Source organism: Onthophagus taurus, chromosome 6 (assembly GCF_036711975.1).
Source record: "Onthophagus taurus isolate NC chromosome 6, IU_Otau_3.0, whole genome shotgun sequence".
NCBI lineage: Eukaryota > Metazoa > Arthropoda > Insecta > Coleoptera > Scarabaeidae > Onthophagus > Onthophagus taurus.
The window spans coordinates 8,289,472-8,315,117 of NC_091971.1; the positions used below are offsets into that span (position 1 = coordinate 8,289,472).

Consider the following 25,646-nt stretch of genomic DNA (forward strand, 5'->3'; position numbering starts at 1 on the left):
ATTCTTGAATGCACAGCAAATTTTCTATAAATACAAATACACGTTAACACATCTGGAACTGTTTAAATTTGCAATTTAAATTGGATAACATTTTTTTAATTTATCATTTTGATTACATCAGCGTTCCATTTTAATTGAACGTGACAGAATGGGTTTTTCTTAAGAATTTTTTGCTCAGGTAGCAAGATTTAATAGATAAACCTAGATGTCATCTGTACACGTTAACCCTGTAAGGGATCATCATTATTCTACTTCCATGATATTCAACCTAGTGTTTTACAAAGACTCAAAGAAAACATAATCTTGCCTCAATCTCGGCAATATCCTGATCGATAAAGAAAGGATTAATATAAAAAAGAAGAATTACTACTGCCAATCATTGTTAAAACCACAGAAACAAGAAAAATATATATGATGGGGGATAAGGTCTAAATTTGTACAAAAGAAGTTGAGAAGACTTAAAGCTAAATTATTAATAGAAGAAACGAAATTAGGTTAGGTATTCTACGAAGTAAAGAAAAATGGAGTGAATTGGCAGAGCGTTTACAACTGCAGTATTCAGTAGTAGTCTTCTTATACCACTTTATATTCGAGTGGGGATGTTGTGTGATGTCATTTTTGGGGGAATAGGGAATTGGGGAATATTCTTTGCTAAAAAGCACCCAAGAACAGATTTCAAGCACCATAAAGGCGTTGTATGTAAATATACGTATGTTATAAATTTTATAAACGTTATAAACTAAGGTCTGTGTACCATAATAAAAGAAATGTATTGGACTGCTTATCAGTTGTTGAAAGATTTCTAAGAATATCATTTTTATGTTAAATCTTAGTTTATACAAAAAACTCGAATTTTAGTAGAAATTTGTACTCAGGTAGCAAGTTTTCATGGAATAAACACGTCCAGATGTTGTCCTATAACGATAAGCATTTAAAAGACTATCATCACTAGTTCTACATGGTTTTCGACCAGACAAATCAATTAGCAACTTAACAAGTCGGTTGTTTTCACAGGATGGTGTGAAAAACTAATGCATGCCCCAACTAAAAAATAACCGTTTCAAAAATTTCAAAAGTGAAATAAAAAGTAAATTTCATCTTCAATGACAATGAATAATTTTTTTGATAATAAACTCGTGACTCCGGTTAGATAATAAATAGATAGTAGAAATGTGATAAGTAAACCAATTGATGAATTATGCAAAGTCCATGACATTTATATTTATCGACAAGTTCTATTTTTATATTTTGCGGTAGATAAAGTATTAAATATGTGAATTTGATTTTCCCATGATTAATTCGAAGATTTTGCTATGCGTTTTTGTGTTAGTGAATAACCTTGTACATCGTAAATATTGATTTTGTGATTAAATATTTGCTGGATCGCTATCTGTTTGTCCTCTTAAACGTAATTGCGGTGACGCCATTTGAGCAAATTTTAGCGAAACTCTTTCGACCATCAGCTTCCACTCAACTGCATGAGATGCCAGTCGCTATCTGAACACTGGCCATTTAAGGTCAGGACCTCGACGTACTAAATGGCATTAGTATTCCATTCGTGGATATCGGATGGTAAACTTTAACGTTTTAAAGTACTACAGTGCGACATCCCCAAGTACTAATAAGGAGTTACTAATTGAATGTAAACCTGTAACTGTTAGAAAATGTTGATTCAAGTTAATGTTGTGTCTTCAGATTTCTTTCCGGTAAGATAAGCAGTTATAGGCTTTTGGTTTTGTAATTTATTATTTATTATTATTCAATCAATTTACTTACGTGCGTCTGATGTTTCTAGTTCTAGTTTTAGTTCAATTAATATCGACCGTGAAAGCTTTCTTATTTATATTATTACTCCAGATTTATTATGTTTCTAACTGTTGTATTAATGTAATCCTTGACACAGTCTGGAATTTTAGCTCGCAAAAATATCAAATGCAAAATACCGTCTCGTTACGACACGTTTAGGCTATCTTCTTAGAATTCTAACGCATATATTAGTCGAACCGGTCTACAACTTAAGATAGTGTCATTGCTATATATAGACGGGAAAATATTACCTTCTACTACTAAATTTTATGGAGTTGTTTATTATCGACGTTGAAATAAGATAAGTAAATGTTGCGATTTAAAACGGAATATTTACATAACGCCTATGCTACTGCATGACTTCAAACTTACCTAATAATAAGATATTCCACCTTCAATTTTATCACTAACCTTCAAATAAATCCCGTATTTTATGTTTTCATTAACCAACAATTGTTAAGCACAATTAAATTTAATTAAATATTTGCAATTAAAGGTAGCCAAAATATTTACAAGATAATAACTATCTGCAATCTTATCGAGACAAAGTATTAAAGACTTAGTTCTTTATCAAAACGTTTAAATCTGGCTTAAAATCAAGTTAAGTTTCATCGGGAGTGCATGGTTTCGTTGAAAATGTACAAAACAATAATTTTCTGAAATGTTGTCAATAATACCCTTACTGCAGCTGTTATTTCAGTCTGTTTATAGGCTTTGGAAGGTATGTAATTAAGTAATTAGCAAAACACACAAATCACGTTTGAGTTGTGTGATGATAATCAGTAGGTGTTGTTGACGTTACGAGCCTTGTAAAATTAAGCGATCGCGTACACCCATAATAATTAACTCTTGAAGTATGCAAATAGATTTGTATATCGATATCGATCGTTGGCACACGTATTCAAAATAGTAATTATAGTACAAACCAATCTGTATGGTAATGAGCACGCACTCAAGGACAGCATACACCACCTATAAATAACGCATTTAATTGTAATATTGTTTTAATACGAAAGTACTCATTACCGACTTTTTATCATTTTAATTTAACTAGAAATTAATTATATACATTAATGATTTATTGTGTAAGAGTCATGCTCTATTATCATAATAAACACGCCACGTGTAATTAATTAAACTAATTAATAAATCTCTTTGACATATTCTTCTTTAAATAATTAGGAGAAATAATACATATATAAAGCTTTTTTGTACTTTCAAAATTGGTCTTTAATTAAATAAAAAATATGAGTCTTACTAGTTTCGGATAAAAGCCATCTTCATCGTTCAGTACGTTCTAAATTTTTAATATGTAACGTAGTCGTAAATTATTTTATTCATATATAATTTAACTTATAACTTTAAATAATTTTAATAATGTAAGCTTGATATTGATATGTTAATCTACTTTTAAATCACTAAAAGTAGTCTCTGAAGATGGCTATTACCCGAAACTAGTAAGACTCATGGTTTTTATTTAATTATAATATATATTCTATATTCTTCTTTATAATTTTATTGAAAATATTCTCCCTCGCACAAGCTTAATTGTGCATGTATCGTAGACGGAGCACCCCAACTCCTCCAGCATCTAGCTGCACGAGAACGCCGTAACCATAGTAACAACTACGTTACATTCAAGATCAGCCCGAATCGTATATAATCGTTTATCCGGCGCATCCACCGAAACCATAACCATCCCCTGTTTTACGACCAATACCGAAGAGATCCGAACTCTCCTGCTGCAGCGTCCCAACATCCCTCGTAGTGGGGGGAAATAATCCCGTAGAACGCGGTGGTGCACGGTGCGGGTGTGTCACACCCATTCAAAATTATTGTCGTTTTCCATTTATTTACGTTTAAAACGTGCGGTTCTAAAGAAAATTAAAACCTTTTCGCTTCGTAACGTTTTTGTTGAAGATATGCCCGTTCGGAAGTATTCATTAGCAGCGGGTGCCGGCGTCGGTCCATGTTGCTGCAGGAGGGGTGACGAAAGGGATGAGGATTTAAGGGATGTGACCTCTAAAGTGCTTTATAGACTCGCGTTCACGATATGGCACGTAGCTTTTCACATTGAAAACGAAGTGGTGAATGAGGTATGACGACGGCCCATTGACTACGTAGCATTTCAAGGTCGGATACCTTGTATGTGTCTGTATTATATCTTTGTATTAAATAGAACAGTCATGTTGCTGTCTTGCAAGGAAATTGGATGTGGTATTGAACTTTCTTGTTTCAAATGCAAATTTATTTAAATCGGTTTGTTTCACGTAATATATTATATCTTTTTGAAGTGGACCTCAAGAATTAAGTGAATGTAATTATAATGTTTTTTTTTTATGTGATTTAAAATGGTTTTAATCTTTAATCCCTTTTTGAATGTTGCTCAGAATTTTAATCTTCTTCTTCTTCTTCCTTCTGTATTTAGGCATAACTCGGTTTTCGTTCCATCTTTTTCTAGATCTTCTAATGCTTCTTCGTCCTGATGGTGATTTGTCCCGTGTTATTTTCACAATTCGTTCTTCTGTCGTTCGGTCAACGTGCTATTCCATTTCTTCTTTCTCTCAAATACCCAATCATTGATGTAATCTACCCTGCAAGCCTGTCTGATGTTCTCACTTCATCAATGTTTTCCCAACTATTCCACGCACCATTTTCATTTCTGTAGTTTCTATGTTTCCGGTCGAGTCTCGGCTGCATATGTTAATATAGGTCTACTTGCGGTCTTGTATATTCGGGCTTTGGCTTCAGTTCTAATATGTTTATTTCGCCATATTGTGTCATTTAGATGTATTATAACTTTTAACTATATTCGATGGAAAGCCTTCTCCAAATCAATAACGCAATGCAATTCAAAGCAACCCAACTCTCTCGAACCCAACCCAATTTAACTCCAAAACTGAGTTTTTGTAGTCCCCTTCTTAGATATTAATATAATAATTAAATATACTTTATAGAATGCGATAGAAAATACGACATAGAAACACACAACGTGAAATCAATCACGTACGTATTCGTGATATAATTTTATATTGTTTCCAATTATCGCACGTAATAGACGTAATCATCACAATTACATATCCGAATTAATTGCAATGTAATAAATCGTTATAATTGTATTTCCTTCTAAATAAATAGTGTTACAATCATGTACATGTTTATGAGGTAAGATCCGTAATAGGACTAGTTGGTTAAGTTCGAGGTACTTGATTTTCTCGCGTTCCCATGAAACTGTTGCTTGACCAAATATACAACCTGTCGTCTACAATAAGGACAGATGGTGCGATCCTTTCGAGTTATTATTACGGTATGGAAGATTGGGATCGTCGTCGAACGTGTTATCCGAAAATCGTCGTGTTACACGTCGAAATAATGGATGTATACAAAGTATTCAGTTTTTAGCCAAAAGTGGAAGCTCTTCGGAGCGAGGGCAATAATTATTTAAAGTATCGGCTGTTCCTGACACTTTAGAGAGCGCATAATCGGGGCGGTTTATTTAATGTGGACGGCGTTAGCAGTCCATCTCTTCAGCTAATTATACGGCCGCCGCCTCGGCATCGTAATTCGGTCCCACCGGTAATTGACTTCACGAAAATTACCGCCGCCAGAGACGCCGAGATTAATCGTTAAAAATCGGTATCCAATCAAATGCGGTTAATGTTTCGGGATGGGGTTTAATTAGCTGTTTCGTTGCAGTAACAACTGATTTCGGGTCAGTGATTTCTCAACGTCAATATAATAAATTTTCTTGATAAATCATATTCCATTATATCAGTTTGGCACACTATTTTTAAATCGAGTTGTTTTCGTAACAACAAAAAGAATTACAATGTAATACATAACATAATATTTAACGGTCACGATAAACGTGACTATCAAGCGCGAAAGTTCAGGACATTTGAATATTTTCGTCTGACGTATAATGTCCTTTGGCCTGAAACAATAACGCTTTCTAATCTTTAAACTACCTTTTAAATTATGCGACCAGTTTACCGTATAGGGAAACCGTGCGATAAGCACTGACCATTTCACCTTTCCGCCTTCGATCTTTAAATGCCCCTATAGATTAGATATAACAACGCTATAACACTTTCACACCTACGAGACTCGCTTTGGTCGTTCCACATACGGAACCGTATTGATGGCAAATTCAATAAAACAAATCAACCGTTACCGATAACAAATAACCAAAAATTATTTTAAAATGCTTCTTTGTGATCGTTGGATGCATCGCTAATTCATTATTTGAAAGACCGAGCGTTTCATTCTATAATTATTACTTTAAGGAGCTGTGTTTCCTCACTGGGTGGTCGCTCTGTCGGTATTTTATTATGTCCTTTATGCCCTTGGTCATGAAGTTATGGTTTCTATTCGCGTAGTATAACTTAATGTTCTATCATAACTAAAAATAATAATTAAATGTTAATCATATAGCGAGAATTTCATATAACTCGCAATATATTATTGCAGCAACCATAGTTACGAAACTACTGTGCACTTGTACTGTCCCACATAAAATGCAACATAGCTTAATAGTACAGGCATTGGATAATTTTGCAAAGGAAAAGTTTTGCTTGGGAAAACGTGACATCCTTATGATAACCCTGAGTTTTGGCCGTCTTAAGAGACGCACGGTTAAACCCGAATGTTTCTGATTCTAGATCTAGTGTTTGTTCTACTTTTCGTTCAATAAAAATATACCACAATCTAACGCTAAATAACAATTAAAACTAGAACTAACATTAGAGCTAGAACTAGAAACATTCGGATTTAGCCGCACGTCTCTCAAGACGGCTAAATCCGAATGATTCTAGTTCTAGGTCTTGTGTTAGTTCTAGTGCAAAACTAAAACTAACATTAGACCGAGAACTAGAAACATTCGGATTTAGCCGCACGTCTCTCAAGACGGCTAAACCCGAATGATTCTATAGTACTACGTCTTGTGTTAGTTCTAGTGATAGTTTTAGTGCAATAAAATATGCAAGATAGCGCTACCTACCACTGTCACTAGAACTAACATTAGACCTAGAAAATAGAATAGTTCTAGGTCTTGCGTTAGTTCTAGTGTTAGTTCTAGCTTTAGTTCAGTAAAAATAGAGAACATAGTGATATCTTATGTTAACCAGCGCTACTTGCCACTGTCACTAGAACTAACATTAGACCTACAACCAGAAACATTTAGACATGTGGTATATGTGGGACAAACTAAGTAGGTACGCCCTGGTTTCTATGGAAATATATTTTTGTATATTGTATTTTAAGTGAAATTCACTGTATTTTTGTAATTTTAATTAGTAATAAAATTGTCTATTTGTTGCAGCATTCTCATGATGAACCACTACGAAATGGATCAGGGATAAACAAGGTAAGAACAAAAATAATTTAAGTTTTTGATAAGGAGCAAGTCTAAAACTACCACTAGAACAAGAAGCATTCGGGGTTAGCCACCTTGGTGTCTTTCAAGGTGCTAGTTTCAATCTTGCTAGTTTTACGTCTAGAGTTAGTTCTTCTTGTAGTTAAATAAAAATTTACAACAACCTGGCGCTGAATAACAACTAAAACTAGAACAAATATTAGACTAACAACTAGAAACATGAAAACCCAATGTTCTAGATTTAATGATACTTTTAATAATACTATAAATTTAGTTCTAGTTTTAGTTCAATAAAGATATAAAGATTAAAAAAGAATTGATAACATTCGAACCCTTATCTACATTAAGATTTCAAATTTATTTCTTTAACCGGCGCATCCGCCATAAAGTTATTTCTCATATATTTCAATTTTTGGTTTTAATTTAATCATATCAAGATAATTAATTTTTACAAAATGGAAAACAGAGTTTTTCAGCATTTTTAACTCAACGTACAAAAACAACATCAACCGTGCTTGGTTTTATTTGTCAAAATTTGCATACATTCCACCTTTTTTCCTCGGTGCGACCACGCTGCATGAAGAGGTGGTTCCTCGACCCTCATTATTATTCCCAGGGCGTAAGACTTGCTCTGTCACCCCAGACAAAATTTATCTTACCTCAATTACCGGTTTCCGTATCAAAACATCCAGCTAGCGTCTCCGACTATCGGTCTGTTAACGTTAATTCCTCCGCGAAACGGCAATAAACGGGCGAATTTATCGATTAATATGTTCGAAGGCAGTAAACCGCGTAATTTATTATATCCGATAGTAGTTCAATTAATTACTGGTCTCGTGCAAACCCACCTTCTTCGACGGCTTCTTCTTCTTCTCCTTCTTTCGACGTCACGTGGTTTGCAATTAAGCCGATTATCGTCTTGTGAAATGGCGTGTACAGTTAATTTGAGACGATGCTTATCGCTGTAATCATTGATTAGTAATTAGAGGAAATTATGTTACGAAATTACAAATTAACACTGTAACCTGCAAGTTATAATCTTCGATCTAAACTGTTTCTTCTATGTGTCTATGTTTTATGAAAAATCGAAAACTCTATAAACAGATTAGAGATATAAAGAAACTAAAAACAACCTTAAATGTAATACTTACTTTATATTTATTTGTGATATCTATTTAAACGAGGCAGAAACTTTCCAACTATTCAACATTAAATTTCACCTTCTAATACTTCGTAAGTAAACCGAGATTATGTACATGCAATATCTGTAATGAAGCCGTAGCCGAACAAGTTGTAACCGCATCGAAATTACAAGAATACTGCGCCTGTTGGCATGTTTGCTTTAATGAACCGGTATCCATTTGGTTCTCTGCAATTAAACGGTGTCCGCGAGATAAGAAAACGGCGTGGCCATGTAGTATGACTACGGAATCCGCTCGTATCTGATAAAGGCTTTACGATGGAAGATAGCACAGAATCTCGGTTGGTCGTGTAATTGAATTACTATTAACTGGGCACTCCACTTTAAGCGGACGGGTTTTAATTTATGTTAATATTCGTAATGGGATAGGGTTAGTTGGAGAGTAGCAGTAGAGATGATGGTTATGGTGTGGTTTACTAATTTTATTAGAAAGTTACAAAATGTAATTTTGCTTACGATGTTATACTCCTGACAATATAAAATTTTATGTATTGAAATTTGGTGGTTTTTCTTTTTCAATCCCATACAATGACACCTACATGTATCATTGTCCAAATCACGCTCTGTCATCATGATTTATTCATAAACCATTACCAATCTAAGCAACCGCTCGAAAATACATTTCGCGTATTATCTTATACAAATGTAAATTCGCGAATCGGTATTCCAGCTGGGAACATTTATACCGTTTGTATTAATCGCGACCCTGAAACGACTGTCAGTATAAACCTGGCTAAATTTAAAAAAGAATTCTGGCAGGATGAAGTAAACTAAAGCCGTCCTGATTTTCGATAATGTTTAGAGTTGGTGCTATTCTGCGTTTTAAAAAATAAACTAACGGAGTGGTTGCGAAACTAGTCGCACAAACGTCGAAAAATATTTTAAGGTCGCAAAAAAAAACTGAAATAGATTAAAAATTCTCTTGGTTCGTTAGTGCAAACACGTGTTAGATCGGTTCAACACTCAATTTATCTCGTGCTGTTCTGACCGTGTTAACTTGAAACTAATGAATTGGTACAGGTGATTGATACGTCCTGCGTTGCTTGCGGTGAAGGCTAACAGGAAACGACTTGTTCGTTCAACAAAAACTACCAATTAACCGAGACTTCACTTGACTTTAACGTCTATTTTTTATTTCATTTTTTTTTAGATGCTGACATCTTCGGCGTACAATAGCAACTATGAAACGTTGACCAGTCAACCTAGGTCCGTTAAACATTGTAATTCCAGCGGAGGTATGGACTTAAGCTATGTGACCGAAAGGATCATAGCTCTTTGGTTTCCCGCGTCTTGTAGCCAACAATCATACAGACAAGGACAACGACAAGCCGCTCATATGCTCACCAACAAGCACGGGGATAACTATATGGTAAGAAAATATAAAATTATTATCTATAAATATCTTTAGAAACTTCAAAACAGTTAGATGATTATAAGTAATTGTAGAGTGGTGACTTTATGATCTCATATAATACTATGTTTATGTCGAACGACAAAAGATCCCTTCTCAATTCTATTTGCCGTTTAATATATTTTCGTACTTCACGCAGACGATGCGGCGTTTTATAACCATTTCAAGCTGAGTGCTAGATGCTTACGCGGTTTTAATGCGTACATTCGTCACGACCATCTGCGTAGATTTAACGCGATTTCTTTTCATCTCGTGCGAGTTAAGTCTTATGTCTTGGCGATAAATCATCGGCAGTTTCGCTCTTAGCCGACTAAACCTGCGAGGCAAAAGCTGCCAACTTGCGAAACGCGAAAGCGTCAAGGATTTATCGACAATTGCACCATGTAAATGATGACCGTACATTTGTACGCGCCTTCTTTAACTACCCGTCAGCTACCTTCCCTTTCATATTTTCGTGTTATTCCGATCCCTTTGATGATTCGGAAACCGAAAATTTATCATCATTTATGTAAAAACTTGTTATTTTCCTTATTTTCAAAAACAAATCGTTGTTTTTGTAGACACTTAAAGTATTAATTAAAATAAATTTGTTTTAATCTTGGTGGAGGCGCCTGCATTATTATTTTTTTTAATAATATAAATTTGGTTTTTAGGTATTCAATTTGTCTGAACCCAAGAGAATACTGCGAAACGAGCACAAGCACGTGAAAGAAGTGGGTTGGTCGCCGAGATTAGCTCCACCTCTAGAAAGGATTTGTAGCGTCTGCAAGGAAATAGACTCCTGGTTATCCTCGGACCAGCATAGAATAGCGGTTTTGCACGCCAAGTAAGTCACGTACACTTTACATCCGGCTAATTACTGTTAAAATGGACAACGGCACGCAGACACGCACGTGATTTCTCTGAACGAGAATAGTGTCAATCTCTCCCAATTAAGGGAACAACACATTTTTTCAACTCGTTTCTTTTCGATGAATCGGAATTTAGAACACTAAACAAAACAAATATGATTATTCCAAATATTTAATACAAGGAAAGATTTTATGACATTATAAAATCATTTTAGTGAGGTCATAAAATTCGTCATTTTTTTGTGAAGTTACAAAAAACGATTATGAAAAGCCACCGCCATCAAAAACCCATCTTCGCTATTACATTATCTTTTTTTGGGCCCTGACATCTCTCTCGAATTTAATTTCCTCTTTTCTTTTTTGTTGTAGGGGCAGTAAGGACAAGCTTGGGGTTGTAGTAGCTGCTTACATGCATTACTCGAGTATCTGTGGCAGCGCTGAACAAGCTCTGGATAGATTTTCAATGAGAAAGTACCTCGATGACACCGTAGGGCCATTGCAGATGCCCTCGAACAAGAGGTAAGCTACTTAAAACACTACTTGAACTCTGTACGAGGTTAAATGTTATTCAAAAACCAAAATCTTTATCAATTCACTTTTCTTAATTGTAGATACGTAGATTATTTCGCTGGACTTCTTTCGCATAATATCAAAATCAATACCGATCCATTATATTTAACGCACGTCACTGTATTGGGAGCACCCAAATTTCAAGCTGGTGGATGCAGAGCTTTCTTAAAACTTTATGAAGGACAAAATCCCGTCTATACATCAGGTATGTAGTCGAAAATCTAGGTAGGATCTATTTTGTATCAACGTTTAATAGTAAAATTCCGCCTCTAAGACTAAGTTTGAAATTAAACTCCGCGACAAATCTTTAATTAAAAGTTACGAACGCTTATGAAAGTTGCGCGATGAATTTTTCATAACTTCCCGAAACTTCGTAAGCCAATTACTTAAACTCTTGCTACTGTCTTGAGTTCCTTTTGTTTTTCTTGTCATCTAGAGAGAATTACGAATGAAACGAGTCTGTGATGGAAATTGCAATAATTATAGTTATACAATAAGTAATGATATTAAAAAAAAACAAATAATCGATATAAACCTGAAACTTTCTAGATTGTAGGGTTATTGTATATTTTTATTCAACTAAAACTTTAGTTAGGGTTTTAATGTTTTAATGTTTAGGGCCAAGTGTTAAGGTTTTGTTATTTCTAGGTATCTATACAGTTTCGAGTGGTGTGGGCCAATTTACTGTCAATGTTGCCGGCGAAAGACGAAGAGGTTTACAACTTCGTGGCGACATCCTCATAAAGTGTTACCATAGAGGTGATACAGGAAGAGAAACAATCTTCGCTTGTCAATTTCATACATGCGCCGTAGCAGATTACACTTTGAGTTTTACCCGACAAGAATTAGATGTTGCTTGTAACGGTATAAAAGAATTAATTAATATATAATAAAAAATAATTAAATTTGTGATTCCCTTAGATTCAAGATTCCCAATAGATGGTGCAATAGAGCTACACTTCTCCCCCGGCCCAGAAAGAAGTCTACCAACTCCAGCTCCTACACCAGCTGTGCCTGTAATATTTTCTGATGACCCCATCATCAGATCTGATAGTCCGATTATTTTTGAAGATTCCGATGATGATGATTCTGATGCCGGTGAGTAGAAATATATTTATTAATGTTTTGTTACTTAAGTTTATCGGAATTTATCGGTCGATAAACAATAAATGATTAATTACTGTGTATTTTGTTGTTCCTGGTGGGAATTGATATAATCCTTTAAAAGCTAGATCATAAAATTTAGATCAACACGGAAAATCTAATATTGACGATAACGATAAGATACCGACGTGTTATGTATTGATAGGGGTACCAAAAACAAACAATGTAATGAGTATATCTTTTAAATAAATATTTGTAACTCATCAACTATTTTTGTAAACAAAGATTACTACAGAAAATAATATAAAAAAATGAGTGTCTACTTTTATCAATTTATCAATGAATTATTTAACTTAAATATTTACTTTACAAAATCTATTGCTACCACGGAACACTTTGAAACGTTAAAAATAATTAATACAAATTGAGTATGAAATAACATAACAGTAACTTTTCCTGTAATTGATCTTATGAAAATTGATTAGCTTAATTAAATTCTTCAGTTAATATCCAATAAATCAACGTTGATTTATGCGTAATCAATTAATTCTCCGTCTGTAAAATAATTTAAATGTACGCACCGTAAACCAAAACGCTATCGGATATCCTCCTGTGTGCCAGATCGTATTTGCAACGGTAAATCTAATCGCTCCAACCATTGTGGTAACCGTACTAAATTGGCAATAAATTTCCTACAACCGAGTGTTTACGAAACGCGTGTCGACAAATTAACGGAAGAGGTAAAATAAAGCATGTTGTGTTGCAGGTGTCGTGTTAAGAATAACCTCGAGCGTTCTTGATGGCTATTACGTTAGTTCCAGGAAGCTCTGGTTTATGCCGTTCTTTATCACTATTATTCAAACGCCTTTCCTATGAGTCTCTTTCGGTTTGTTGTTGTACAGGCCACGTGTTGCCCATCTTATAGCTTATTTACTGCTCTACGAAGTTGGATGCACTTCGAATCACCACTCTAAAAAATATATATATTTAAAAAGAAATTTAAATTATATTTATTTTTTTATTATTGCACAACGCCGAACATAAACAAATTTAAGTTTTGTTGAATTTAGAACGGATGTGGTCAATGTTGCATACAAAATTATATCTTATAAATTTGTAAACACACAAATCATCTATGTAACATCCGTTTAATATGGAATGTTTATACATTTGAGATTTTTTTGTCTTCTTTATTTGGTTATGAGTTATATAATGATTCATTATGATTTCAATGACGTTATTTAATATTCATATTAACATCTCTCTTTTTCTTAAATGGCGAGACAGCCCAAATTCAGTCTCTTATTTAACGGTTCAAAGTCTTAATGTTGTCTTTCTTTGACAACAAAATCCGTTATAAGACATTGTGTGCGTTTTTGTATCTCGGATTCCTTTTTCCATCGATTTTATCTCCTGCAGAGATATTTGAGCACTCGTATTGGAGACATGAGTCTGCATCAACATCGTATTTAGATAAAAACTCAATATGTGTTTAATCTAAAACACATTCATGGATCGTTTAGTTTTGATTGGTTATATGAAGTGGAACAAATTCGAAAATTACTGACGTAATTTTTGAAAATTGCCAAGAATAATTGGTTCCATTTGTGCTAATGAGTTATAAATTGATACAAACTTTTCCACGCGATGTTTTGAATCGAAGCATTTCAAACTTGAATTCTAAAAATCGGTGTCCTGCAACATAAAACTAGAGTGACAATCGCTCTGGCGGCTGGACGAGCACGTTTTCTCTTAGAAACTAAATATAACCACTATTAGATTAGAGAGAACTTAGTATTCCGCGGTCTCTCCAAGTTTCTTTACGTCGTCCTCTTCGCGTCCAGTCTATTTCCGACGATGAACCGCACTACTAGTGTACTAACACATCTCTATCAGAACTTGTGATTGGATTTATTAATAAAATCCCCGGTAAGTTGGTAAATTGTGAGTTGTGGTCTGAAACTTTTCTCATTTCCGAGCATCTGGCGCCAGGATTTCCTGCTACCTCTTTCTCTCGAATCGTTTTAAAATCTAAACTTTAAACTCTAAAATAGAAAATCTTGAATAAATACGGTCATCAGCGGGGTATCTTTGATGTTCAGTAATTGAGTAAATAAGCAAAGATGGGTGAAGGTGTGAGAAATGGCCCTCAATGTTCTATAATTAACTCGATTTCAAAACACCAAACTGATTATCAACTGGTTACATTTCCACAAGCAAACAACGCAATAGATTAACTAAGAAAAAATACGATTTCAACATTGATTGACATACAATGTAGCTACATATATCTAACGAGACAGCAAAATATGTTAAATACATTGAATTAAATTTTTTATTGACAATCTTTTATCTTTATTTTCTTTTGTTAATTGCGATCGACTCGAAGAGAAATCTTTTTCGTGACCATAAAGCAAAAAAGTACCTCACGGTTAACGCAAAAATTCGTCATCTAAATGAGACATTCTCATCTAAAGAAACGCACCGGCAATGCGCTAATTGAAACCGTTTTCGGAGGCCTCCTTCCAAATACAGAACGTATACTTTCCCTTCTACCCGTAATTACTCGTCCAATTATAATTTCATTTATATCAAAGCAACCGCAGATGTTATCCGAGCGTTTTACGATCTCCTTTCGATCGTCATGTGACGTAATTATAACTTATTCGATTACGGAAAGAAAAAAAAACGTTTTTTAAATTCAGACTGAAAATGTATTCGCTTCTCACGAAGCTATATCTCAATCGGCTATATGGACTACTCACGCTAGTATTCGTGCATAAGCTGCATTCCTCCAGCTTTTAAAATTACTACACAGCGAAGAGATCCTTTGGGTTATGTGGTCTGGAACCACGATCTTCGAGGAGTGATAGCTCCCGGGGATATAGCCCGTTTATTACGGCTCAATCTTCACAATTCTTGCGACAACACCAAGTTGCCACGAGCAATCTTCATCAAAGATAATCATCGAATCGACTTCGTCTAACAGACGACGTTGAAACAAATGAAAAAGTTTCTTTTTTGCCTTATTTGTCGTTCAGTGAAATCGGCTGGTGTTAAATTAAAAACGCCCATATTTGTACCAGATAGAAAGCCAGTAAATCATGTTTGCAATCGACCGGTTCTTTGTAGTAATTCCTCTTAGATCGTCAACTTCAACACAATCAGTCTCTTTATACCTTTACTTCTGTGTAGTTTTCTGTAAATGTAATTCTGATATTATCGATCGCTTCGCTAACTTCGGTGGTGTAATAAATAGTATTCAGGCCGGCTCTAGTACAGACAGATTTACGATTTCATTTATGCTCTCTATAAATAAACGAAGAATAAAAATAGCACCAACGGAGGCACAAGCGGAAATAAGAACTTCTTGGCAAACTCCTGATGGCGGTGTGTGCGGAATTTAGGGCTTTGTTAACTGAGACAGTAAGTGGATATTTATCTATGTCCGAGGAGTGAAATCCAGGCTAATGGGAAATGTGTTTGTGAGCTAAAAAAGTCTACAATTCATATTAACATTAAATTAATCCGTACATTCATTTCAATTTATTGTTTGCACCGTGCCAACAACTTTTAATCATAAAAAAAAAACAAATTGTTTAATTAATTTTTCGTAAAACTAAATTAAACAACGATGTGTTTAAATTTTTGAAATTCTATTTATTCTTTCTGTGATGTTAAAACTAAAAACAACTATTGAAATTGAATTAGTGAAATCTAGTTCTAGTGTTAGTTCTAGTTTTAGTGCAACATAAATGGCACCAATTTTCTTGAATCTTTATATTGATTATTGAATTAAAACTAGAATTAACACTTGCACTATCATTAGAACTAACACTAGACTTAGAACTAGAAACATTCGGGTTTAGCCGTACGTCTTTCAAGACGGCTAAACCCGAATGATTCTAGTTCTAGGTCTAGTGTTAGTTCTAGTTTTAATTCAATAAAAATGTTCAACAACTTGGCGCTGAATAACAACTAAAACTATAACTAATACTAGCATTATCACTAGAACTAACATTAGACCTAGAACTAGAAACATTCGGGTGTAGTCGAGCACTTCTTAAGACGGGTGTTTGGTTTTTTTAATTATTTAAATATGAAAATTTTGTAATTAAAGTTTTCGTTGAATATAAAACGATGAAATTAGCATTGGCAACTATTCGTTCATGTTAGTTTCACGCTGCGCCTATGTTGAAAATACCCGTACAATCGTCCCCGTTAACTCTTTGATCACACCGCTCGATAAACACGTTTCGTACAATAATAGTGCAAAACGCTTGTTTTCATTCTGCCCAGAATTTAAATTTCTATTTTCTATTTGCCACGCATCCTCGTTCAAGGATTTCGTGCACCACTTAATGGCTGCGTACGTTGTTTGCATTGTTTTTGAAGAAATCGGCTAATTTTCAACCCTATCATCGTGTTCGAGTTTATGAAAAGCCTCCGGCAAGGGGTATAACGAGAACGTCGGTATTTTCAGCGTTATGTACGATTTCCTGTGTAAATACCATCGATAATTATATGAATTTTCCGGCACGAAATGAATTGTAAAGATTTGCCACATCTTGTTAAAATACCTCAGTGAAAACCAATTACTGTAATTTTATGATTGCTCTTTATCTTGTAATATATATATTACATTGTATGGGTTTATTCTTAATTGCGATTCTATTATTAGAATTGATATCTCCGTGTATTTTCTTATCTATGTTTACACGGATTAAATTGTGATAAACAATTTTGCATTAGAAACTATTAAATAGCAGGAAGCTAATCATTATTTCTATATGACCAATTATGCACGGTTTAACGACTTCAAAGGTAATACGCCGACCCAAAAGCATTAAGGTGCAGCAATTTCTTCGCTCAAACGTATAAAGCTGTAAATTATAAATCCAATAATAAACTTAAATATTTCATATATATTTTTCTTGTAATATAGAAGATGTCAATCACACATTCGGTCCATTAGATGGAAGTTTGTACGCAACCATAACGAAAAAACCCGAATTATCCCCGGGTGCGGTTTCCAGCCCATTGACTGTGTCAATGGACTCGGGAATTTCATCAGCTGGTAAGTGTCTTAAAAAATCAAAAACCTTATACATACAAAAATTTGTAACCACACTATGAAACCTAATCTATGACTATTTTCGTGTTTCTAAGAAGTTTGTGTCTCGAAATCAAACACGCACGCATTACGATCGGCATCCCAAGGTTATGTAAATTGAATAACAGTTTCCCGGCCTGCAATAAAATAAATATAGACCGAAAATATCGCGAGCAAAACACGTTAACTTGTCCTCTATTTGAAAACATACTCGCCAAATGAAAATTGTAGAAACGTTTTGAAACTAATTTGTGCGTTGTATACAGTTAGATATGAATAAAACCGTAAGGAAATGATCGCCATATGGTCGTAAAGATGATCACAAACACCGATGGCATTTAATTGTATAACCAAGACGGGATTGTAGTGAGTAATTACAAAATTACCTTTGCGATCGCGTGGGTAGCAAACAGATGTCGGTCACGTTTCGTTTGAAATGCAAATTATACGTGCGTGCACAGAATATCAACTTTCAATTAAAAAATAAATAAATAAAAAAGATTGTAGCGTTTATGTAAATTCCTGAAAACGTCAATAATTTGATTTTAAATGCTTTGTATATTTGTATACACAAAAATGGAGATGTATGTCAAGGAAGATATCCTTATTGTTTTCTGAGAAACAATACTTCTTGATTTCAACCCAATTTTGAACCCCTTTAACTTGGATATAGCCGAGTAGGGTCATCTGACACTCCCACCTAAATAAATACTTATAAAAAAACTTAAGTACACCGAAACTCCGAGATTACTCAGCAGCTCGCGCAGTCTGATTGAGATCACTTTCACTGCGCAGGTCACCACCAGAACGCCAACACAAACGCCTCGACCAGTCCCCCACTGACCGCTCAACCGTCGCCGCAAACTCCCGAAGACCAACACCGAGAGCTAGACGAACTCCTCTCGGATATGATGTTAACAGTACAGAGCATGCCCGATCCTAAGCCAACCAGTGTCCATCGCCCCAATCATCACCAGTCACCTGGACCTCCTGCAACATTAAACATAGACAACGTTCGATACATAGACGAAGAAGAAGACAAGAACATCCCTTATCACGCACGTCAAGATTCCCGACCGTTCTCTTATGGTGTAAACGCGAACATGATTGAAGAATCGAAAAAATTATCGAGTCCAAGTTTGGTGAGAAAAGCCAGTTTTAGCAAGTCTTCCGGAGATACTTTAAAGAGAGTCCAAGCGCAAGTTGTTCCAGACTTTTCACAAAAACCAAGAGATTACGGTTGGTCTGGAAATGTAAAGTATAATACGTATTCTTCGTCGAAATATGAGAAGAGGGATCCCATTGATGACATCTTCACCGAAAGTGCCCTTAAAGCGAACGAACCTGTCAGAAGAGATTTCCGGGAGGAGCTTTACAAAACGGAAATCAAACGTTACGATCCGATTAAGAGGAGCTTTACGGAAGGAACTCTTAGAAGAAGCCCTGATAAGAACGTAACTTATAAGTCGCAGGGAGCTTATTCCGACTCCGAAAGTTTATCACCACCAAGTGCCTTCAGGTCGAAAAGTCCCGACTACGATGGGTAAGTTAATAATTATTCTTATCTCTATTACCTAATCCATCCGTTTTAATCATATTCCGCGAAAACCTTTCTTTATTTTACGACCAAATATTTATAAAGAAAAATTATCTCATTTCCTTATAGTATTATTGAATTAAAAAGTCATCGATATCAGTATCTTATCGCTATCAGTTTAATACAAAAATCACTTATGATAAGAGCGAATACCTAAATATACTGGTTAATATTTTACCAACGTAACATTACTTAACGTGACTTACTTTAAGCTAGTTCGTTTTGTAGAAAATTAGTCACAATTTCAAGATGATGCTACACTGGTATGTAAACGTTTTATATTTTTTCTAAGAATTCAGAAAAAAATCTCAATGAGTAAATCGATCCCTTTAAAGATATAAATTTCCATAACAGTACGGAGTCTGTTCGTAAATCGGTAAACATACGCTTTTCCATAAACGTTTGCGACAAATGTAACGCATGTTGCAATTATTCAAATTCCATCTCCATATATCGATACATCTCGTATAGCACACATAAACGTCCATAACGGCCCGTTTCACAACGGACAAAGCCAAATCGAGCAACTATAGAAAGTTCCCAGACATTTTTCTCGTCAAACCATCTCGGCGTAAAGGAAACCGCGCGAGACTAGACAATGCCGCGCAAAAACGATTATTAATGGCCCAAGATAGCCATTGTAAGTCGATACCGACGTGATTTTCTTAGACTTTTTTACATTTTTATTTTTCATGGAGAGTTTTTTAAAGAAAATATTAATGTTAAGATAGAATGTGATAAATTACTAGTGAAATTATGCAGCAACCTGCTAAAATATGCCATAAATAATATACTCAATGAATCACAAGGAGTGTTCACCTGCCATCCCAAAAACGGTGCCTGGGAATAAACTTTCTCTGAATCCGAAGAGGGAGGCTCAATATCAACAATATATCACTATGCATTTAACTTTTAATTCTTCGGGAGTTATATCAAATGAATTATTTTTATACACCATATTACTCTCTATTGATTTCTAAGCTACCAGCTTCATCTTCAGGTAAATCAAATAAGATTTCCTTGTTTAATAAGTGTATTATTAGTGCCTTATTATCTGGAAAATTTTCTGGATTAACTAAATCTTTGATATTAATCTGACAGAAACCCATAAATAAATAAATATTAGAGATACCATTATTTCTTTGACCTTCAATGTTGGCCATATGGTCAGCAAAGACTGCCATAAGAAAAGGACGTAAATCTTTTAGGACCTTATTCGTAATAATGACTCCAAATCATACTAATTATGTGTTAGAATCAGAATTAGAATCTTACATATATGCGTAACCAAAGTGGAGTAGACTCCTCTGCATTAAGCTCATTGGGGAATTATATTATTCAACAATATGATATGATTATTAAAATTGTTGCCGGATTTAACGATAACACGATGAATGTTATCGACTTTTAAATGTCTTTATGTCCAAGTTGTGCATGGTGCGCCGTCATATTTAATACCCACACTATAAAATATTAAAATTCCGAAACCAGTAATACAAGTAACCTTGGTTTCAAGATCAAGCTCGCAACTACGCAAACATAACACCTCCGCAAGACGATTTTTATTTCCGACGTCACTTCCATATATGAAAAGACTCTCACGTTACACTCGATTGGTTTCAAAACATAACAAAATTCATTAGTCCCACTCTCCAGAAGAATCTTAACCGTAAAAGTGTGGCATTCCAAACTGGCTATAGAATATCCTTTTTCATTTATTTGTTACGGTTTCTTCCGCCCACACAAAATTTAAATTAATGATTTAAAGTAACGCGATTATGTCCGAAAAGTTCGTGACGATGCTCACGATTAAGTAAGGCAAAATCAAACCACGTAAGGCTTGGAAGGTCGCGCGTACGAAAACTACTTTATTGGTCTACAGTGCATGACCATGCCTCATATATAGGTCGAGGGCTTGGCGGTTTAAGGGAAGGCCACTTTTAAAAGTTCATAAACTGATTTTATTTTTAAGTAATTAAGTTTCAGATAAATATTTACGTGTAGTTTCATCTATCTTGAATAGAACCGTAATTAATTATTTGTTTGTTGTTTTAGATACTTATTTTGTGTTGTGGCCTCTAAAAAGTTTAAGTTAAGGTTCGTATGAGTCATTACCGAATTTGGTTCGGAGCCAAAAAGTGTGCATTAACGCCGGAGCGAAACGTAACGACAGACGTCGTCAAAAGTTACGGCCGTTCTATTCTTTAAATAGGTCGCCGATTATTTATGCCAAACTCTTGATACGGTTAATAAACAAGATTGTATTTGTTTATTAATTAAAACGTATGTAAATTATTATAAACTTAATAAAAGGTTTTAAACAAAATTTAGAGGGGTACTTTGTAATCTAAACAAGATACAACCGAAAAAGCCATTTGGATCATGTTTATGGTCTATAAATCTTTTTTAGTTTTCCATTGTAATCAACTAAAAAGCATGCCATTTTAAATAAAACAATCTTTCTAAAAAAACATAGAGAGCGATTAAAATCTCGTCATTCGTGATTTACAGTCCAATTTTCCAATTAACCTCGTTTTTTTTAACGCACAGTTTGTTCTAGGAAAAGGTTAAGTAGTCCGATCATTATCTGTTTCTCGTGCAAGTATCGATCTTGGTTCATTGAGGTAATTGGTGTGGTTACGCCTACAGTAGCAAAAATAGTAGCAACGTTTATTCCATTGTTCTTTGTTCAATAAATAACCTTATTTACGCAACTTACCGATACATTAAAGCCTTTTATAAGATGAAAATAAATCGCAAACGTAAATGCAGGTGTCCACATAAATCATGCAACGGTTGTGTCATTAATAGTTAGCATAAAACACGTGCATTGAACTAAAACTAGAATTAACCAAGTGTTAGTTCTAGCGATAGTGTTAGTTTTAGTTCAATTAACACTTTCCGTGAACGTCTTCGTACCTACTTGTAATAACACATAAATTTACTCAGTCACAACATTGTCAAGATTTTCCAAGTCGTAACAATCAATTAGATCGATTATACCATAAATGGCAGTAAACTTAAGAGGTATTATTTCGACACGATTACGATAAATCGATATGCAGATTTTATCTAAATTACGTCGTTTACGCTTTTAAGTACGGTACCTTTCCTTGAATTTATTACTCCACATCCGTGTTTTTTTCTTCACTTCGATAGGGACCTGTTTCTCTTGTTGCGGCGGACCTCGCCTTATAAGGGTAACAATGTCAAGATCAATGAAGACTCACGCCGTAAACGTGAACGAAATCGTTAAAATATATTATTTAATTTTCAGTTATAGTACTTCTAGTACAGTTACAAATGGGAACGTGGAAAATTTGACTTGGTTGCAACTTCAACAGAGGAAATTAAAAGAGAAAAGGGAGATGCAATTAAGGGAAGAACGACAACCGTATGAATCGAGAGTTATGACTGAGTTAAGAAGTGTTCATTCGAAACATATGAGACCTTCCGCTAGTCATAGACTTGATGGTTACACCAGCGATACAACGGCTTTCGCCGACGACGACGACGAATACAGTATCCCTTTACATATCAACATAAGAAACGCTCATCAATCACCTGGATCCGCAGCAACATTCAGTACCTTTAAAACCACATATTCAACCACCAACAAAAACGAACGACCTTTTATGGCAGTGAAAAGAGCACACGAAAAATACGGACAGGTAATTTTTTTAAAATTTCATTAACACATTAAATAAATGCACCGCATCAATAATTCACCAATAATTTCAGGGAATCGAAAACACACCCGCTTCCGTACTAGCAGCTAATCCTCTTGGTCACGTGGTAAGATCCCCATCTAGGGGCGCCGACACCACCGACAGCGGACTTTTGTCTTTGGTCGAACAACAAGAACACCATTTTGTTGATGGCGTCGGCGGTGGTTCTGCTAACAACACGGTGGGTATACACCAGCACATTGAGGCTGACGCTCGTTCCGACAGTTCTCAAAACACAGACAAATCACCAACCCTATCACAACACGGCAAGGATGCCGACACGCAATCCTCGGACGCACTCAGCGATCTCATGGCTAACCTATCTAATGGATCTGATAAGTCGCATAATAGTCCTAACTCAGCATCTGCATGGCAGGTACTAACATTTTTATTTTCCAATTATTCATCGGGGCTAAAATCAGAAGTTAGAAAAAACTAGAACTGATTAAAATGAAAAACATGAAAATTAGAATTGAATGAACAGATTCTGGGCACGTTTCTAAGATCATCTTCCTATATCATATCCATATTTTTTATCCAAAATCTTGTCATAATATTATTTCTATCGTGCGTTTTATCATTTTTCACCCTCTCTTTTTATTGGAAACATTCCAAGCTTTCTATCTTATTTTATCCCTTCTACTAATACTTACACTCCTTATTCAAATATTTCACTCTCTCAATTTCTCAATGTCGTATGTAATGTTCCTTTAGTTTATAATATAAATATGAGCATAACATTTTCTGTTTATTTTGTTTATTAGTCAATTCTACGAATTTTCATTGTTTTGATTTTTAATCACCAAGTTCTGATTAAGAAGAAATAAATTTTTTTCCACTATTTCTTATTTAATTCATTGGCTTTATCAATAACTTTCCAAATTCATTTATATGCACAACTTATGCTTTATATGTATCATAAGTTCATGTCTATGTTTTGCACAAATCTTTCTGGAAAACTATATAAATTGCTTTAAAATCCTTTTAGACATATTTATCTGCTTAAATAAGATAAATATATTTATTACTTATTTAGTACCGAGAAGAATATTCTTCGAGCTGGCGTTCTCAATCGATGACAGACGCAAGTTCCAGCTCGCCTCATAGTCTTTCATCTCGACCTCAAACGCCAGCTTTCCCAGTGGCTCGTACCCCGTATCAAAATTCTTCCACGCCTACCGTTCAATTTGATATACCAGGCGAACGACTTCCTCCTAAAAGTCCTACAACCCAGCGGTAAGTAAATCTAATTAAAATTAAAAGGTTTATAGTTAATTAAACTAAAATTAGAACTAATTTTTCACTAGACCTAGAACTAGAAACTTTCTAAACTCGCAAGTTTGTAGTTCAAGTTGGAGTGTTAGTTCTTGTGATAGTGCTAGTGTTAGTTCTAGTTTTGGTTCAGTTAACACCGACCATAAAACCCTTCATACGTACATTATATTTAATTATTTTGAGAACCATAAAAAAGCTAATTATAGAATGGATTTAAAATGGATAAAAATTGTAATAATAAAAAATGGTTTTCTCTGATAAATTCTAGACGAATGAGTTTTCCTTCGTCATCTACATTGAAACAATATAAGAAAGGAGTTGAAACGACAGAGAGGTAACTTGAATGTCTAAAGGCCCAAGAGCATGATGTTCCAAAAACATGTCGTTGTCTATCTTTCTTCCGCCTTTCAAAGTAATTATTTGATACACATTTCTGTTCCGACACTAACAAGAAACCTCAACAAATTTCAAAACGTAACTTAAAAATCACCTTTTAAAAAACTTTTATGGAATTTATAGTACAACTAGCTCTATGGAAAGAAAACCAAACACATGCATGGTGTGCTTTTTGTTATGAAAAAATGATATTTAATTTAGGGTTGATCTAAAATATTTCTATTCTGTATTAACTTTGATACTTGTTGTAATAGAAAGGACAGACCGACCTCACCATCAGACCTATCTAATGGTTCAGAGTATTATCGTCATTATTCCGAATCATACCAACATAGTCCAAAGAGCCCAACCTTCAACGGTTCTGCCTCACCCACCATATATTATGGTAATTCTAGAAGAAGTTCAGTACATTCGAACAGCGACCCTCTCCATGAAGTATCGCCAGTCCATGTTCAATTTGTTAGAGATACATCCAAGTTTTGGTATAAACCGGCTATTTCAAGAGAAGAAGGTAATGTTTTAAATTTAATTTAGTTTAAATTAAATAATAATTAATTTATTTTAGCTATACATATGTTAAAAGATCAACCAGCAGGTACATTTGTTGTTCGTGATTCAAATTCTTTCCCTGGAGCTTTTGGAATGGCATTAAAAGTATCAGCTGTACCTCCTAATCTTCAAGCGAAATCTCCACTTGGTAACGACGAATTAGTTCGACATTTCTTAATCGAACCAACATCCAGAGGAGTTCGTCTTAAAGGATGCACAAACGAACCCGTTTTTACATCACTTTCTGCGTTAGTGTATCAACACTCCATCACCCCAATGGCTCTACCATGTAGACTTATATTACCAGAAGGAGATATTAAACATTCTGATGGCACAACCAACGCGGCACACATCCTTTTAGCCACGGGCGCCGCTTGTAACGTTTTGTATTTGTACTCGTTTGATACGGAATCTTTAACTGGCCCAGAAGCTATTAAAAAAACGGTTATTGACATGTTTAATAAACAACCTAAAGTTAACGCAACCATCGTGCATTTTAAAGTAAACGGACAAGGAATTACTTTGACGGATAATAAGAGAAAACTTTTCTTTAGAAAACACTATCCTGTTAATACCGTTTCGTTTTGTGGAATTGATCCTGGGGAAACTCGTTGGAATGTTGGAAGTGAAGATGGAGCCGTTATAAAGAGTGCACAGTGAGTTGAAAAGTT

General features: G+C 34.8%; 1 protein-coding gene across 16 annotated transcripts in view; it reads left to right on the forward strand.

Annotated features, from left to right (window-relative positions):
- LOC111428015 (tensin-1-like) overlaps positions 1–25,646 on the forward strand; it is a 100,410-nt gene that overhangs the window by 73,285 nt on the left and 1,479 nt on the right. For 9 of the 16 annotated variants that reach the window (XM_023063402.2, XM_023063407.2, XM_023063406.2 and 6 more), the window contains 15 exons: positions 7,127–7,171; positions 9,532–9,750; positions 10,446–10,618; positions 11,013–11,162; positions 11,255–11,418; positions 11,862–12,077; positions 12,135–12,311; positions 17,263–17,394; positions 18,226–18,973; positions 22,305–22,698; positions 22,769–23,131; positions 23,792–23,991; positions 24,299–24,364; positions 24,681–24,937; positions 24,992–25,631. In XM_023063402.2, the coding sequence (XP_022919170.2) occupies positions 7,127–7,171; positions 9,532–9,750; positions 10,446–10,618; positions 11,013–11,162; positions 11,255–11,418; positions 11,862–12,077; positions 12,135–12,311; positions 17,263–17,394; positions 18,226–18,973; positions 22,305–22,698; positions 22,769–23,131; positions 23,792–23,991; positions 24,299–24,364; positions 24,681–24,937; positions 24,992–25,631 (3,944 nt within the window). Of the gene's footprint in view, positions 1–1,530; positions 1,707–2,452; positions 2,528–3,705; positions 3,903–7,126; positions 7,172–9,531; positions 9,751–10,445; positions 10,619–11,012; positions 11,163–11,254; positions 11,419–11,861; positions 12,078–12,134; positions 12,312–17,262; positions 17,395–18,225; positions 18,974–22,304; positions 22,699–22,768; positions 23,132–23,791; positions 23,992–24,298; positions 24,443–24,680; positions 24,938–24,991; positions 25,632–25,646 lie in introns of those variants that run through there. The other 7 variants (XM_023063411.2, XM_023063409.2, XM_023063408.2 and 4 more) reach the window with 7 other exon arrangements.